The 17,483-nt window shown below is 45.4% G+C and overlaps 2 protein-coding genes across 5 annotated transcripts; both read left to right on the forward strand.

Annotated features, from left to right (window-relative positions):
• The first annotated feature begins 4,897 nt into the window (after positions 1–4,897).
• On the forward strand, positions 4,898–11,286 carry LOC119263450. Of its 4 annotated transcripts, none has more exons than XM_037538326.1 (9): positions 4,898–4,980; positions 5,827–5,967; positions 6,384–6,541; positions 6,710–6,846; positions 6,944–7,037; positions 7,131–7,463; positions 7,552–7,717; positions 7,799–7,923; positions 8,438–11,286. In XM_037538326.1, the coding sequence occupies exons 3-9, from the start codon at positions 6,392–6,394 to the stop codon at positions 8,759–8,761; spliced, it is 1,329 nt and encodes a 442-aa protein (XP_037394223.1). In that variant the 5' UTR covers positions 4,898–4,980; positions 5,827–5,967; positions 6,384–6,391; the 3' UTR covers positions 8,762–11,286. The 4 variants fall into 4 exon arrangements, with proteins under 4 accessions (XP_037394223.1, XP_037394222.1, XP_037394220.1 ...); XM_037538325.1 differs by having other exon boundaries at positions 4,948–4,980; positions 5,604–5,967; XM_037538323.1 differs by lacking the exon at positions 4,898–4,980 and adding an exon at positions 5,594–5,704.
• Positions 8,760–11,286, forward strand: LOC119263451. The gene is made up of 2 exons (XM_037538327.1): positions 8,760–10,217; positions 10,322–11,286. Exons 1-2 carry the CDS (start codon positions 8,783–8,785, stop codon positions 10,342–10,344), a joined length of 1,458 nt encoding a protein of 485 aa, XP_037394224.1. The 5' UTR covers positions 8,760–8,782; the 3' UTR covers positions 10,345–11,286.
• Positions 11,287–17,483: the final 6,197 nt, after the last annotated feature.

Here is a 17,483-nt window from a genome sequence, read left to right on the forward strand (position 1 = left end):
TTCCCAGCACACCCTAACTATACGTTTGGGTTTGCCTGGTCTGACCGGCATCTTCCCCCACCACCTGATCCAACTCACCAACAGGTATTGATCAGTTGACAGCTCAGCTCCTCTCTTTACCCGAGTGTCCAAAACACATGGCCACAAGTCCGATGACACGACTACAAAGTCAATCATTGAACTGCGGCCTAGGGTGTCCTGGCGCCATGTGCACTTATGGACATCCTTGTGTTCAAACATGGTGTTCGTGATGGACAAACTGTGGTTTGCATAGAAGTCCAAAAACTGAACACCACTCGGGTTCAGATCAGAGAGGCCATTCCTCCCAATCACACCCCTCCAGGTCTGTAAGAAAGACTCTGGCATTGAAGCCTAGCCCCGCCCCCCTTTTCACATGCAGTTTAGTTTTAGTTTTATATGGAGCATAAAGGAGATGTTCAGTTCTGCTGCTTCAGGCAAGTTATCACTTCAGGTTGGCTGGATCTCAGCCTCAAGATGATAGCATGTGAGGAGTTGTGTGCGTGCATTCCAACCAAGTAAGTGTTGTTAAGTGTCGAGATAGTTAGTAGGTAGTTTTCAGAGTTTGTATGTTGTAGTGTTGATGTGCAGCTAGTGTTGGATTAGCATGCTAAGCAGAAAACTAGCATTATAGGCTTATTGTATAAGAGAACTGCAAGTCATGCTAATTCAGCTATGGTTAAGTAATCGAAGTAATGCTAAGAAGATTTAGTATTTTGTTAGTTTAATTCAGTATGTTGATTAGCCTTATTCTGTTTACAGACCACACACAACTGAGGCTCTTGCACGGAGGAAACGCCGGCTGCGTGGATGCGTAGATGTACTTTGGGCTATTACGTCGATCCATTTTTGTCCAACCTAGTTGGTTGGACCGAAAGTAATCCGCAAATACCCACATACCCCAGGGAGGGCACTTTCGATGCGGGCTATTTGGGTTCCGCACATCGCATGATTAATGAGGGCATAGGGGATCCTGGATGGGACCTATCCTACATGAATGAAAGCTATAAATCGTGGTATGACATGAAAAAGGTGTGGGATGAACTGAAGAAAATTTTCACCCCTAAGAACGTCTTAAAAGCCATTCCTAAACCTAATAAAGAACAACGTAAGTGTCCCAAATCGACGCCATGTGACTCGAAAACATGTCCTATAACCGACACGTCGTCCCCGATCACTCCTACAGCCCCTGCGACAACTTCTAGTTTACCGCCACCTTACCGATCACCTCCACCCACCGCACCGGCGATTTACTGCGTTATCTGTTTCTGCCGTGCCCGACTCCGCTACTAAACCGAAGTCCAAACCGTGGCTTTGGATAAACTCCCTAGCCCGGGTTCGGATTTGGAATCGGATGGGGATCGAGATCCTGATTATGATCCAGGAACTCGTCCGGATCTGCCTCCGGGTCCTTGGACTCCCACTTTGACTCATGCCTCCAACCCAGCTATGGCTTGGCACGCGGGTCCAGGTGGAGTTGAATACACACCGCCTGATGTAACGACTCTATCCAACATTGTTAAATTATTGCCAGATATTAATGTCGAACCCATTCGCTGGGTCTCAACTTTGATCAAATTAGTTTGATGTCAGCAATTGGGTGGTCCTGATTTACGCTATATCCTTAGCCTGGCAATGGGCCAACAATATGACGAACTCGAACTCATCAAACACGTACCCATATTAAATCCGTGCAATGACAACCCTGTGAACACGAGAAAGCGAACGAAAACTCTTACTCTCCGTAGCGATACAAAAGCTAAAGCTGAAGCTGCTGGTGGTGACCCACACTCGGAATCCACGACCGTCGTCTCGACTAAAGTGGATTACTTTTGGGCTGAACATGACCCCTTGTCCATTTTACAAGAGACATTGACAAAATATCTTGTCAGGCGTAAACAAGCCACACAGGACCTATTTCAACTCACTTCGTGCAAGCAGGAGGATGGGGAGCCCGTCTTTAAATTTTGGGAACGTTTTCTCAATGTATGGACGTTTCAGGGTAACATGGAAGTTGACAGCGATCAGCCTAATGTTATGTTGATTAACACGTTCATGAACAATTGTCGTGCTAATTGTCAACAAATGTTAAAGCTACAACTTACAGATCACAATAATTTGAAAATAAAGAATGTGGGAAAAAAACTGCGCACCATGGAGGCTGATGGCCTGTTTGACTTGGCCGCCAATACAGCTCTCCTCCAATATCAAAACTACCCTGCTGTTGGTGCGAGTTTCCCCACTCAGAGCCGCAGAAGGGGCCAGAAAACAGATCGAAAACCCGGCAAATGCCATTACTGTGGCAAGGAGGGTCATTGGAAGCCCGAATGTAGGAAACGCATGAGGGATGAAAGGGCTAGGGGGCAGTCCCAGTCTCCCCCCCTCCTCCTCCTCCTAATGTTTAGGGCTGCCCACAGAGTTTGGCTCTGAACGACGAAGCTTTGCAGACAGCATGTCTGAGCACCACTTTCACTTCTCTGTTGAACCATGACCTTCCTGTTGTGTCTCTCAATGTATCTGGTGTTGATTATAAATTTCTCATTGATACCGGCGCCACGCTCTCTTTGCTTGGACCCAGCTACGAGGGGCCTTTATCATCTAGAACCACTAGCTCTGTGGGTATTACAGGACAGCCCTTCTCATCTCTGTATATGCCCCCACTTCAGGTTGTATGCGACGCAGTGCGATTTTCTCATTCTTTCGTGTTCATGCCAGATTGTCCCTTTAACCTTATGGGGCGGGATTTAATGAGTAAACTTGGTCTATCCCTGTCCTTTTCTGGTTCGCGCATGACCGTATCCACGGGAGATTTCTATCGCGATATCAACATCGCCAATAAATCCTTTAAATCACCCGTGTCCGCTCTGTGGTCTGTCTCACACCCCCCAGAGGTACCTGAGCCTCTGCGTTCCATACCACACACTGTTTGGGCTGCACATAGGGATGATGTTGGCAGGGTTGACTGTAAACCATATGAGGCTACTCTAAAAAGCCCCACTCCTGTTTATGTTAAACAATACCCTTTGCCCGAGCACAAACTGTGGTATAGACTCTATTCTACAGAAACTTCTTTCTCTAGGTGTGGTCGTACCATGTCAAAGCGCATATAACACACCGATTAACCCAGTCCCCAAGCCGGACGGTTCTTGGCGATTCACTCAAGATTTTCGATGCCTTAATGACGCCGTCGTCATTTTTTATTGTTTTAGACGTTAGCTCTGCTTTTTTCAGCATTCCTGTTGAACCCGACACCCAGCCGATTTTCGCTTTCACTCATTGCCAACGCCAATACACGTTGTCTCGTTTGCCACAAGGTTTCTGCGACTCGCCTGCGGCGTTCGCCGCGTCGCTCCGAGACCTCATTTCCGACCTCTCCCTCCCCGGGGGTGCTGTGCTCCTGCAGTATGCAGATGACCTTCTGATCTCGGCCCCTGACAGCTCCACATGCACTGAGGCATCTAAACTGGTCCTCATACGCTTGGCTACCCTGGGCTTCAAGGTTTCACTAAAGAAACTGCAGTCCAATATCTGGGTCATGAACTATCTCAAGGTCAACGCCTCCTCTCCGCTGACCGAATGTCATGCATCACGCAGCTTCCCAAGCCCGCCACCAAGCAGGCTATGATGTCCTTCCTCGGCCTCATCAATTACTGCAGACAGTGGATTCCTGACTGCTCCATGCATGACAAAACACTACGTGCCTCCTTCACTCACGAACAGGCCATGACTCATCACTTCACATGGACTACAGCCATGAACTGTGCATATTCTGCTCTACTGTCCTCACTGCAGTCTGCACCAGCCTTGGGCCTGCCCAACTACGCTCTGCCATTTCACCTGTGGGTGTCGGAGTTGGGGGGCACTGCTGCTGCGGTTCTGGCTCAGCCCCACGGGGGAGGTTTGCACCCTTGCGCATATTATTCTAAAACATTGGACGTTACGGCCCGAGGCCTTCCGTCCTGTCTCCGAGCAGTCGCGGCGTGCACAATAATGGTACAGGATGCTGAAAAAATTGTTCTAGGTCATACCCTGACCTTACACACCTCTCATCAGGTCTGTCAGCTCCTAAATAACTGTTCTACACAGCACTTGACTGCTCAGCGGCGTGCAGGCTATGAGAACATTTTGTTGACCACCGAAAACCTCACTGTGCGTCCGCACTCCTCACTAGATACTGTCTCTTCCGCTTTAATGCGTTTACTTCTGTTACCACACGACGCCTCCAGTCCCACTCTAGACATGCATGACTGCGTGACCCGTCTGGCCGGTGAAACCTCTATTCGCCCTGACGTGTCTTCTGGCCTTGCATTTTACGTTGATGGTTCATGTTCCAAGCCATCGTATGGCGTATTTCTCTGCAGATACGCTGTTTGCGCTGCCCCTGACACGGTCGTTGAGTCCTTTTCTCTACCTTTCACTTCGGCCCAGGCGGCTGAATTGTACGCTATCACGCGTGCCTGCATCTTGGCTCAAGACCAAGATGTCACTATGTACACGGACAGCCGTTACGCTTTTGGCGTAGTTCATGATTTTGGGGGAATCTGGCATCAATGCGGTTTCGTTACTACTGATAACAAACCCATTTCCCATGCGTCGCTTATCGAGGACCTGATCAGGGCTAGCTTCCTGCCCTCCCGACTGGCCGTTGTTAAAGTTCGCGCTCACCAACGTACACAGCAAAAGCAGGAGTGTTAAAAAATTGGTGTTGGTGTTAAATGACTAGTGTTGGTGTTGTTTTAACTCTGGGCATACACAATATTACACTGTCCGTTGTTAGTTTAATTCAGAGTTGGTGAAAAATTTAGGTGTTAAGACCAATTAACTATCTACAGTGTAGAACGGAGCCACGCCCCCAAGCCTCGTTTTCATTTTCTTCAAACTGCATCGGCGCCGTTTTGCGAGGAGGAGAGTTCTCTCTGAAATAAGACTTGGGAGGAAGAAAATTCTCTCTATATATCAAAGGTAAGAGTCTTAAATGCAGGTTTTGCAGTAGAAACACTCTTAAATGACTACAAACAGCGGTTGGTGTGCAGTAGTTCTGTTTGTGTTAAGTATTAAGCGAATTGTTCCTGCTCGCCAGAGAGCTACTTTAAAACTAGCTAACTAGCTAGTTTGCTATCTCTCCCGCCTGTTGTCGAGAGACAGTCACTGTGGGTATGAGAATAGTTCAGTTGGAGCGACGCACACCCAACAACACACACATCCTACAGAGTTACACCAGTGCTGTGTACACTAAAATACATAGATTTATCATCAAGTCCACCTGAAACTGACGTTAGCGGTTTGGATAAATCCCAAATGCTAGGTTTCCGTCGTAGTGTACTGTGTTATGTAGCCTAGATCATGTACTGAGGGTTTCTACAACCAACTGAACTGGACATGTTTTATATGAAGTATTTTGTGTGTTTACAGACTTAAAAATGCACTGTCGTGTTTAGGGTATAAGAAGCGTGGGGGCGGCGGACGGACGAGAGAGCGCGGGGTCTCTGTGTGAGGTGGGGGGGGGGGGGGGGGTGGTTGTGTGTGTGAGGGGGGGTTGAGAGCAGTTGTAGACTGAAATACAGCTATATGTACTTTGTTTTCAGTGTGAAGATGCTGGTTCCTGTGGAGTATAAGGAAGTTCGCAAATGGGTTAGGGTGTCAAAGAAAGAAGATGTCTACGATTACTCAGAGTTCATTACAGAAAGTCAGTCATAAGACAGTCTTTTGAGTTGATGCCAAGTGTCACAATTGCGCGTATTTTCTTATTGTGTTTTTAGTTTTATTTTCTCATTATTTGTGTATAACTTGTATAACTGTGTTTTTCAGTTTTAACCAAATTTGGGTTACCAAAGGAAACCCATGTGGATTTGAAGGATTCGTCTGGCATTGATGTTGATTCAGACATCTTTGATGAACTTGTGAAGTCATCTCAAGTGTCTTTTGTGGTCTCCACTGAAGAGAGCTCTGGTAAGTAGCTTAAATATTAAATAAATTAAAGCATTGTGTATTTCGCTACATCATTCTTAAGGTGATGTCCTTATGGTGATGTCAGCTCATCTGCGAGCTGAGGTATCGGAGCCGCAAGCGCGCTAGCTCCACAGCAGTGCTGCAGCAGTTGGAAAAGAGGTGAAGTCTGGCTTCACGTGTCGGAGGAAGCATGTGCTAGTCCTCGCCCTCCTAGTGTAAGGGGGTGGGTGGGGTAATTAGCTTCCTAAATTGGGAAGAAAAGGGGAATTTTTAAAAAATCAGCTCTACAACACATTGAATGGGAGTCTCTGTGCTGCACCACCTCTTCTGTGTTCAAAGATCTCATTTTAAATTAAAAAAAAAAAAATTTAATTGTCTCCAGTGTCATAAGTTTTTCTCTGACTCTTTCAATACAGTTTTGTGCATGTCCTCAGATGAGAGACAATCCTCTTCTGAATCCTCATTCTGCTCAGAAGAATCAGCTTCATCAGGTTCAACTCTAATTCTGGAATCCACAAAGGCACGGCGACGGCAGTTGATCGATGGACCAGTTGATCTCACTACAGCAAGAGATGTGAGTTTGAAGGTCAACATCACATTGTGGTATTCAATAGGGGTGGGTTTTTTTAGACCATTTGTCAGTATGCAATAAAAAGTTATTATTTTTCTGTGACACTCTTATGGGGATATATAAACAATGTGAATCTCAATTTTAAAGCATATGTAATTGTTGATGTTTCAGATAGTCAAAGTAGCGCTTCACTCAAAGCCAGGTGGTGACCAGATATTTCAGGAGTATCACAAAACAAGTGGCCTTTCTGATGGCACTAGAAGAAAGATGGTGAACATACTTGTAGCAGATATGGTGGAAGGCCATGGGTGAGTGAACAACACAGGATTGATTTTAACTGCATTTTATATCGGTCAGCATATTATCCTGCCCACTTTTATTAAATTTCTCTGTTTTTTAATGAAGGAGGATCCCACCTGTAAATGTCCGCATTTCATATGCCCTTGGGATAATAACACTTTTCCCTCACTTAAAGGATTTGGATTCAGTAAATGGCTATGTAAGTATATTAGTGAACAAATATGCACATGTAGTTATTGCATGGTTGAGCTCTGATTCCTTTCAGGCTTTAAAAAAGAACTTTGCTTCACAGGAGCACTACTATGATCCTCAAAGTGGGTCCGGTTACCTGGCCTGGAGACTGAAAACAGTTCAGCGCAGCTCAGCAAGCGAGGGGAAGAGCGGAAGTACATCCAGTTACAAAGGTGGCCCGAAGACCCATCGTGAGATGCCTGTTTGTGGAGAGCAGTTATCTGGTGATGAATGCAAAGAGGCAATGTCCCTGATGAACCACTCACCTGACAAAACAGTGGTTAAGGACAAAATGAAAGCAACATTCAAGCACAGACAGAAACTTGTTCATGATCCAGAGAAGACTTCAGTCATCCTAGACCTCTTCCCTCGATTTCTAGATACAACTGGCTTGGTAATAATAATTTGTAAATTCCATCACATAATGTCAAAGTTAAAAAATGGTATTAAAACCTTGTATTTGATTTTCCTTTTGATTTCAGGTTGCCCAGGATTTCACTCTGCTGTTTGGAGAGGAAGTCTCAGGAAGATTCCTTGCGAAGTGGCCAACAATATTCAAGCCAAAGATAATTGCAGACTGCAAAACCATACCCTCTAATTCACATGTGGATGATCTTCTTGCATTAGCATTCCAAGAATCTGATCATGGTAATGTTATTCTTCATGAGTGTTGACATTTTGGGTAAATGGTTGAAATTAAAATGGAAAATGTTTGATGAACCCCACTAGGATGGCACAGTGACCTGGCATGTATCCTGTTGCTACTTCATCTCCTACCCCCAACATCAAAGGGCAAAAAAATGGGAAAGATCAGTGCATCTGAGGCTGAGGACCGCTTGGTGAAGTTCATGAGAGTAAGTGTTTTAGAAGTGATAAAAATTTTAAAAGTAAATGCTGTATACATTTGTGTTCAATAAAAGAAGTAGTGGCTCAGCAAGCTAAGGTGCCGACCATATGATTTGAGGATCAGCAGTTTGAATCATGCTGCTTTGTCTTATTAGCAGCTGTAGCCTAAGAGAAGCACAATTGTTGTTGCTTTCTTTAGGCAGGTAGTTATTGCACCCTCCAAGCATCACAACTAGTGTCCTGCTTGTTACCATAGAGATGTATTGGATGATGCATCAGAGCTGAGCAATTGGTGCTTTCTTCAGTATATTTAGCTGCTTGGTGGTGATGCATAAGCAACAGACTTATCATACATGCTGAAAAAATAAAACATTATATTGGAGGAAGCCTGTCTTGCTTGTCTTCATTCTTGTTTAGAGAGTGTATGTGATAGTCCCTTATGTGTTGATTGGATAATTGGAATGACCAAATCAGATGAAAATTAAAGTCCTGTCTTTGTGTGTATGTCTTCTTTTCTTTTAGGTAGGAATGAGCATGGTGGCCTTTCTTGAGAAAAGTGGATCAGCACAGCCCTATCTTCTGTGTGTTGGGGAAAAGAAGAACAGCATCCACAACTACTACATCATTCTGGACCAGAGAGCAGTTCCTTGTGAGGCCAAGACCGCTGTTGCAGCTTTTGACGAGCTCTTCAAGGCACACTTTGTGTTTGCTGTGTCCTATGATGAAGCCTTGAACAACTTCTTCACATTCATCCAAACCACAGTGTATGGCATTGATGTGGGTAAGGCTAAGGAGAGTCCAAGGGTCAAAGAAATTCGAGTGAGGCTTCTTCGACGTGACCTGTGAAGCCATTTATTTTGCTGAACAATGTGGACCTGTTTCGTCTGCAAAGTACACCAAAAAAACTGTTCATTGTTATTTCGCCATTTGAAGTTTGAGCATGGTTTATGTCCAGGACGTTCGTTGCGTTTAAAATGTGGAGAACCTGGGTGCTCATCTGGTTTTTGCACTTATTATGGTTTTAAAAAGCACTTGTTACGAGTACATACAGTGCCTGTTTCTGATACAGTTGACCATTTAGAGGTTCATGACAATATTGTAGCTTGTGGTTCGCAATCAGTAAATGAGGTGCGTCCTGTCACAGTACAGCCTGCTATTGAAAAGAAGCATTTGTTGGATATGTGTAGCTCTGTTGTTGCTCAGGTGCAAGCATCTGGAATTCCTGAAGGCACGGTACAATGTTTGGTTGGTTCAATGGAGGAGCTTGTAAATGACATCCATGCACAAGCAAAGGAAGCTGTGATAAAATGCCTTTCTGTTGATTTACCTAAACAAGCGCTGGATAAAGTTGAGGATTGTTTTGATCAGCTTGAAAATCCATTCTCATTCATGAACACTGAAACTAAGAGACAGAGGTACTTTGAGCAAAAGTGGAATATAGTTGAACCTGTAGAGCCTATTCTTGGTGTCCGTTTTGATGTACGTAAAAACAAAACTGGTACTTACAGCCAGGTTCCAGTCAATGATACATTCACATATGTACCTATATTAGGAACTCTGAAGTCAATGTTTAGTAACAAGGAGCTGTGTCAAAGTTTTCAGCAAGTAAAACTGCAAGAAGAGGGTATCTATAAAGACATCAATGATGGGTCATACTTTAAAAAACATTGTTTGTTTTCAAAGCAAGAACATGCTTTTCAGATCCAGCTGTATTACGATGACTTTGAAACGGCTAATCCATTAGGCTCGAAGAAGGGCATACACAAACTTGGCTGCATATATTTCATTTTAAGAAATTTGCCACCTAAGCTTAATTCTGTGCTGATGAATATTCACCTTGTTACCCTCTTTCACTCAGAAGACTTGAAGAAATATGGGTTTGATCCAATTCTAAAGCCACTTGTTGATGATTTGAGAATTTTGGAGACTGAAGGAGTCCAGGTGCCTTTTTCAACTGCACCACTGAAAGGATCTGTTATTCAGGTTACTGGTGACAATTTGGCATTACATGGAATATTTGGTTTTGTTGAGTCTTTCAGTGCAGCTTATTCCTGCCGGTTTTGTTTAACTGATAAGACAGAATTGCAGTCAGTCTTCTGCGAAGATCATACAGGGTTGGTTTTTCGCACAAAAGAACTTCATTCAGAACATTGTAATACCCTTCTACAAAATCCATCTGTAGCATCAACCTTTGGTGTCAAAAGAACTTGTTTGCTCAATTCATTGCAGTTTTTTCATGTATCTGATAACTATGCTGTAGATATAATGCATGATTTACTAGAAGGAGTTGCACAGTATGAGTTGAAGCTTCTGTTTCAGTACTTGGTAAAAAAATTCATAACTCTGAACAATTTGTCTGAAAGGATTCAAAGTTTCAATTATGGATACATAGAGAGAAAAAACAGACCAAGCATGTTGAAAATGGATGATGGTCGCAAAGATCTTGGACTTAATGCTATTCAGACTTGGTGTCTTTTGCGTAACACTCCCTTAATATTTGGAGATGTAATTGACAGAAACGATTGCTACTGGATTTTGATTCTCTATTTGATACAGATTGTGAATCTTGTATTTTCACCAGTTGTAAGTGATGGTATGACTTGCTACTTGAAGCATTTAATAGCTGACCATCATAAATTGTTTAAGTCTCTGTATCCAGAACAAAACCTGATTCCAAAGCATCATCTAATGATTCACTATCCAAGATGTATTAGGAGAATTGGACCACTCATTCATATGTGGTGCATGAGATTTGAAGGGAAACACAACTTTTTCAAAAAATCTGTTAAAAACTTCAAAAACATCACAAAATCACTTGTTAAGAAACATCAGAGTCAGCTGGCATTTCACTGGGAAAATTTTAGTTTTAGAAGATTTCAGTTTGGTCCAATTAAAAGTGTTGTGCTTGACTATTTAGAGGGCAGTGAAATTTTAAGTGATGTATTAAATGTGTCTGGTTACATCTCTACTACTTGCTGGGTGAAAAATTATGGAACAGAGTATCAGATTGGCATGTTTGTTTGCAGTGATGTCAAAAATGAAATGCCTGTTTTCAGAAAGATTATCAATATAATTGTTAAAGATGAGCAAGCGTTCCTTCTAACAACAAATGTCATTACAGTGCGTTTTGATGACCACATGAATGCCTTCTGTATTGAAGAGACAACAGATTTGTTTACAGTGATTTGTATTGATGATTTGAAGTACTACAGACCTTATGATGGCCAATTTTCTTACAGCATGGATGACCATATGTATATTGTACCTTACTGCAACTTTATGTGAAACGCCATCAGTTCAGCACATCAGTGCAGTTCATGTTTGAAGATGATGAAATAAGTTAACATTTTAAATAAAAGGTTCTTAATATACTTAGTTTTTGGGTTTTTTGTGTACAATCCAGAAATACTAGTTTAAAATCTACTCTAGTGTGGTTTTCTTTCTGTTAACTCCTGAAAGTGTTGAAATATATGATTTAAAGTTTTACTCTGGTGGAGTTATTTTTGCGTTTACACTCAAATGTGTTAAAATAGTAGAGTTAAAATTTAACACTACCAGAGCTATTTTTGTAACACCTACCCCAGTGTAGAGTAAATTCAACTACAGGCAGTGTTGATTTTTGACTATAGAGAGAGTTAAATTTACTCTGATTTAGTGTCAAAAAGGTAACACTAGTGTAAATGTTGTTTTAACACTGACGAGTGTGGACACATATACACACTTGTCCGGTGTTAAATTTAACACTCTCAGTGTTAATTTAACACTTGAAATTTTGCAGTGTAGTAGCGACCCCGACTCTGTTGGTAACAACACCGCCGACTCTGTCACGAAACGCGGAGCTCTTCATGGCCCCCCTTGCCCTTTTATGAACTCGGCTTCCTTCTCCTGTGCTGCACTCATGGTTGACTTACTTCCTGGTCTTGATCTTGACTGTATTCAGGCCACCGCCTCGGACTCTGATATCAAGTATTGGCTGTCATCAGGCTACGATCCAGCCGTCAAACTGCTGCACAACGCCCGGGCAGCCTGTGCCTGCCCGAACATTGTGTTCCGTTCCTCGTTCCTGATTTTCATGGGATTTCGCATCGGGAACGAAGAGGGGTAAAGCATGACATGTGCGAATTGTTTTGCATTCACAATTTGAACTCTGCCGTTGATCGCATATTAGACCGTTGTCTTACATGTGCACAGAATAACCCAAAACCGGCCGGACTGCACCAAGTTCTACCTAAACCGGAAACACCTTTCCAAGAATGGCAAATCGATTTTACACACATGACGACTGTAGGGCCTCACAAATTTTACTGGTCTTAGTAGATAAATTTTCTCGTTGGACAGAGGCGTTCCCATGCAATAAAGAAAATGCAAATACAGTCGTGACAAAACTATGCCAAGAAATCATACCATGTTCTGGTGTCCCCTTAGGAATAGACTCCGACAAAGGCACACCGTTCACCTCCAAAGTCACACAAATGCTCGCGAAGCACCTGAGCATAGACTGGGCTTTCCACATCCCCTATCACCCTCAATCATCGGGTATGGTCGAAAGGGTTAATCATACCACAAAAGGGCGGTTACGAAAAGCCATGCAGATGCAGAACACCACCAATTGGGTGAAGGTTTTACCTGTAGTTCTGGCCGAACTGCGGATGACGCGCACAGACACTCTAGGTGGTCTGTCGCCGTACGAAATTGTCATGGGACGGCCATTTCCCCTCCCATGGCGTCAGAAAACGGCTCTGGGGGGAACGGCGGACTTGGATGTGCGTCGCAGCGAGTACACTGCAGGGTTGTCAACTGTTCTGAATGAATACTGGGAGAGGGTCAACCAAACTATCACAGACCCTCCCAAGGTCCCAACCCATGCTTTTAAGCTGGGCGATCAGGTATTGGTCAAGAAATTTGAGAGAAAGGGTTTTTCAGACCCCCCTTTCTCTGAACCCACTACTGTGCTCGCTGTCACACGCACGGGGGTATTAACCAATCTTTTCCCACTGTGGATTCATGCCTCCAGATGTCAGTCAGCCCCACAGTGATGTATATACATGATAGACGTCTAAATATTTTTGTTTCCTATCTCTAACCTGTCCTGTGTTACAGAAGTATGTTGCAGCTAATATTAATCCTGTGCCTGGTGGAAAGTGCTGGCGGATCCCCCATGGATAACGTTTTCTGGCAGTATGCTAACTGGACAGCCAACTGGACAGCCTAGTGCACGTGTTAGGACAAACGATATCACTTCACAAAGCTTCACTCTGCAGAGGGGCACCAGGCAGGGCTGCCCACTATCACCCTCACTTTTCGTTATCTTCATTGAGCCATTAGCAGCAGCAATTCGACAAAATACAAATATTAAAGGAATTAACACAGAAACTACAAACCACAAGATAAGTCTTTATGCAGATGATGTATTACTTTTCCTGGAAAACTCCCAAGCTTCTCTCCCGAATACAATTAGACTAATAGATAGCTTCTCTTCTATATCAGACTATTCCATCAACTGGGGAAAATCAACAGTTTTGCCTATAAACTGTAGTTTCCAGAACACAACCGCCATTCCACTACAATCAGGTAATATTAGATATTTAGGCATACATGTCTCTGCTAGGCTTTCAGACTTAGTGCAGTTAAATCATATCCCTTTATTGAAAACAATAGAAGATTATCTCAAACGTTGGAACGCCTTACCTATATCACTCATGGGGAGAGTCGCTACCATTAAAATGATGGTTTTACCAAAAATCAACTATTTATTCTCACTAATCCCAAATAAACCCCCTGCTGCTTGGTTTAAGTCCTTAGATTCAAACATCTCACAATTCTTATGGAAAAATAAGCCATCAAGAATAAGTCTGAAAACTCTACAAAAGCCAAAAAACAATGGTGGTTTAGAACTACCAAATTTTTATAATTATTTCTTAGCCAATAGATTACAATACATTTCAAAATGGATCAAACCTGACTTACTAGACAGTCCATGGTTGGACCTAGAACAAGCATTCTGTAGAAAAACAAAACTCTCAGACTTACCTTACATTAGCTCTAATATTAAGCGCCACGACGCTTTTAAAAGCCTCAGTATAAATAGCTCACTGACAGCCTGGTGGGAATTTCTAAAACTAACTCAGTCTCCACTTATTCCATGCAAACTAACACCCATTTGGAACAATCCAGACATTTGTCAGAATAAGAAAGTACTAAATTTCACATCATGGCGTGAAAAGGGAATAAAATATTTAGAACATGTTATTAAAGAGGGAAACTTTATCACATTCCAGGAACTCATATCAGAATATGGAATAAACAACAGTAAATTTCTTGAATATCAACAATTGAAATCCATCATTCAAGAGAGATTTAATCCTAACCAACTAAATTTGGAAATATCAACATGGGTAACTGAATTTTTAAATTTATGTACCCCTAAATTATTATCAAAACTGTACAAATTATTATTAAAATTTGATGACTCAATCTCCCTCCCGATAGCCAAATGGGAACGTGATCTCTCTATCAATCAAGATCAAAGCTTTTGGACAGAAATATGTTCAAATATCTTCAAAATAAGTAAAAGCCCCAACTTACAACTTATACAATACAAAGTCCTTCATAGAGTACATTATACAGGACAAAGGATGTTCCAAATGGGCCTAGCACAATCAAACATATGCACCCACTGTACAGCCAATGTAACCGATAACTATCTGCATGCTATATGGGATTGTAGGCCTGTTCAGATGTTCTGGCACAGGATATGTACAGACTTGTCCACGTGGCTTAAATGTTGCATCCCAACCTCACCCAGACTGTGCATCTTAGGAGACGTCAGTGAATTGGTTATGGATGCAAATACATCACACATAGTTCTCACTGCCCTATGCATCGCCAAGAAAACCATCCTCATTAACTGGAAGCAAAAAAAAGATATACATATTACTCTTTACAAAAATTTATTATTTGATCACATTAGTCTGGAAAGAATGTCTGCTTCCTCTAAAAACCAGTTGGAGGAATTTAACTCTCTTTGGCTCCCACTGATCAACTCCACTAGTTAGTCGGGGTGGTTGGCTGTGGTTTCATCTCCTGGGTGGCCTAGTTGGTGGCTGGGAATTGACTCTGGGATGACTGCTTGTGTCGGTAACTTCCTGAGTAAGCTGGGGGGCCTCGGCGGCTGACCTGGGGTGTCTGTGTGCTTGCCCTGGTTGGTGGTGGATGGGTGGAGGCTTGGGGGGCGCCGCCGTTTTGCCTCGGGTGCAGGTCCGGGGATGCGTGGAGGGCGGGTGCAGGCCCTGGGTGGGGTAGCTAGCCTCCCCTCCGGGGCTAGTGGCGGGACCCGGGGCCCGATGCCTTAGAGCCGCCCGACCCCATGCTGGGTCCCTGCCCGTGCGGGGATGGCTTGCGTCGCTGCGGGCGCACCACCGGGTGGGGCGGATTGACCTTGCGTCGGGCCGTCGGGTCTGTGCCTTGGGGTTCTGGGGTGCCTGAGTGGCGGGGGTGGGGCGGTGTCCAGTGGGGGGGGTGTGGGGTGGACTGGGGGCAATGGGTTCCTGACTCAGGCCAGCTTGTCTTCTGTCTCGTTGATGTCTGTTGTTGTTTGACTGGAATGGTTCGGTACAGGTGTATATAGGTGTGGGGGTCTATGTGTAGGTGTATATATGAGAGCAGGTGGATGTGTGGGTGTATATAGAGGATGAATGTGTCTAGGTGTACATATATGTCTAAGTGAATGTGTGGGTACACATGAGGGTAGATGTATATGTGGGACGGGTGTGTGTATGTGTGGGGGTGTGTGTGTGCGGGGGGGGGGGCTGTGTGTGGGTCCGGGGGTGTGTGCGGTGGGGGGGGGTGTGTGGGTGTGCGGACGCCCGCGTTCGCATGGGCATGTGGTGCTGTGTGGTTGGTGTTGCTGGGCGGGCTGCTCTCTGCGGTGGGGGAGGTGGGGGCTTGGGCGGGGTGGCTGCGTAGGGTCTCTGTGACCTCCCCGGGCCGACCTCATCCTGCCTCGAGCGGGGGGACAGTGAAACGCGGAGCCTCATGAGCCAGCTAGTCAGCTGGCTCTCCTCTTCCAGAGGATCATTGCCTCTGGACCTACATACCCCCCCCTCCATCCACCCCCAGACACACACACACACACACACACACATACATACATTACTCCCCCACCCAAGCAAACACACACAAACACACACAGTACTCATACATTTAGGATCCTGGGGGCAGGCATGTTGCCGGGGGTCAATGAGGTCGACCCGCTGTCATAGCCTCACTCGTCTCCTGACGACTGTCTGTCCCTCAGTTTTTACTGCACTTTAGACATTCAGGGCTTTTGAGGGGACGGTGTAGATGGACACTGCAGACCAGTGGCCCGGTGCTTAGCCCATGTTTGCCTACACACCTGTCCCCCCAATTTTAACTACACCATAGTATCACACACTACCCCACATTCATATACACCAACTCCTGCACTCAACACTTCACTGGAGGTGGAAGGGTGGGAAGGTCATCCCTCACCCGTTTCCTGCTCCCTCCCGGGGCGGGGTGTTGAACGGCGGAACAGGGGCTGGGCCGGGGGCATTCCTGGCGTTCTGGGGTCGCTGCCCAGGCCCCCGCCGCCCCCGCCGCGGAGGGTGGCCGGTATGGCGGTGCCAGCCATGTGGCATTGTATGGTTGGGTGGGTGTGGGCGTCTGTGCGCCCGCGCGCATTCTTCCCTGGCGTGCGCCCTCGCGCATTCTTCCCTGGCGTGCGCCCTCGGACTCGTGTGCAGTCATGCATGTTCCTCCCGTGTGTGCGCCCTCCCGCACGTGTGCACGTTCGTCCCATGTATGCATCCATATACAAACTGTTACTGGCTGGCCTTTCCATTCGCCCCCACCTCATCTAGGGGGACGGGGGGGTGTATATATGGGTGGGTGTTTGTACATATTGGGGTGATGTGTATGTATATATGTGGGTGTATGTATGTATGTAGGAATGTATATAGGTGTGGAGGTATGTGTGCGTAGGTGTATATATAGGGGTGGAGGAATATAAGGGAGTGAAGGTATGTAGATGTATATATGAGGTTGAGTGTATGTGAGGACAGCTGGTTCTGGGTCGGGGGATTGTTGTCCCCGGTCCTCTCCCGGCTGCTCCCCTGTGGTTGCTACTTCCCCCCCAGATGGGGGGCGCCTTGGGGCTTCAGGGCCTGGCCTGGTACTCCGGCGTGACGGTTGGCCCGCTCCCCTGGGTGGTTGGGCTCCGGGGCGGCTCAAGGCCCCTCGGCGGGGATGGGGCCCTGCTGGGTGGTGGTTGGCTCTCGGGCGTATGAGGCGCTGGGTCTTTGCTGCTGCCTCGTGATGGGGAGGGGCATCCTGGGGGCGGCTCTGGTTCCTCTGGTTCCCCTGGACCTGCGCTCCATGGCTGGGGGGGGTGCTGTCCGGAGTCCCCCTCTCCCTTCCGCTGGGGTGGGCATGCAGGGGTCACTGGGAGATACGACCCAGGGTCTCCACTGCTCCTGGGGGGGCCGCGGCGGGCGGGATTCCCTGGTCTTTCTCTGCCTTCCTCTGGCCTCTGGGGGGATGTTGTCAC

The sequence above is a fragment of the Pygocentrus nattereri genome, chromosome 5, assembly GCF_015220715.1.
Source record: "Pygocentrus nattereri isolate fPygNat1 chromosome 5, fPygNat1.pri, whole genome shotgun sequence".
Lineage (NCBI taxonomy): Eukaryota > Metazoa > Chordata > Actinopteri > Characiformes > Serrasalmidae > Pygocentrus > Pygocentrus nattereri.

Excerpts from the sequence above, each read along its gene's own strand:
- LOC119263450 (XM_037538323.1), top strand. The coding sequence starts at position 5,611 with ATGCTGGTTCCTGTGGAGTATAAGGAAGTTCGCAAATGGGTTAGGGTG. Across the intron at positions 7,038-7,130 it reads TGGATTCAGTAAATGGCTAT|GAGCACTACTATGATCCTCA; the intron begins GTAAGTATATTA and ends TTTGCTTCACAG. Across the intron at positions 7,464-7,551 it reads TTCTAGATACAACTGGCTTG|GTTGCCCAGGATTTCACTCT; the intron begins GTAATAATAATT and ends TTTTGATTTCAG.
- LOC119263451 (XM_037538327.1), top strand. The coding sequence starts at position 8,783 with ATGTGGACCTGTTTCGTCTGCAAAGTACACCAAAAAAACTGTTCATTG. Across the intron at positions 10,218-10,321 it reads AGGAGTTGCACAGTATGAGT|CCAAGCATGTTGAAAATGGA; the intron begins TGAAGCTTCTGT and ends AGAAAAAACAGA.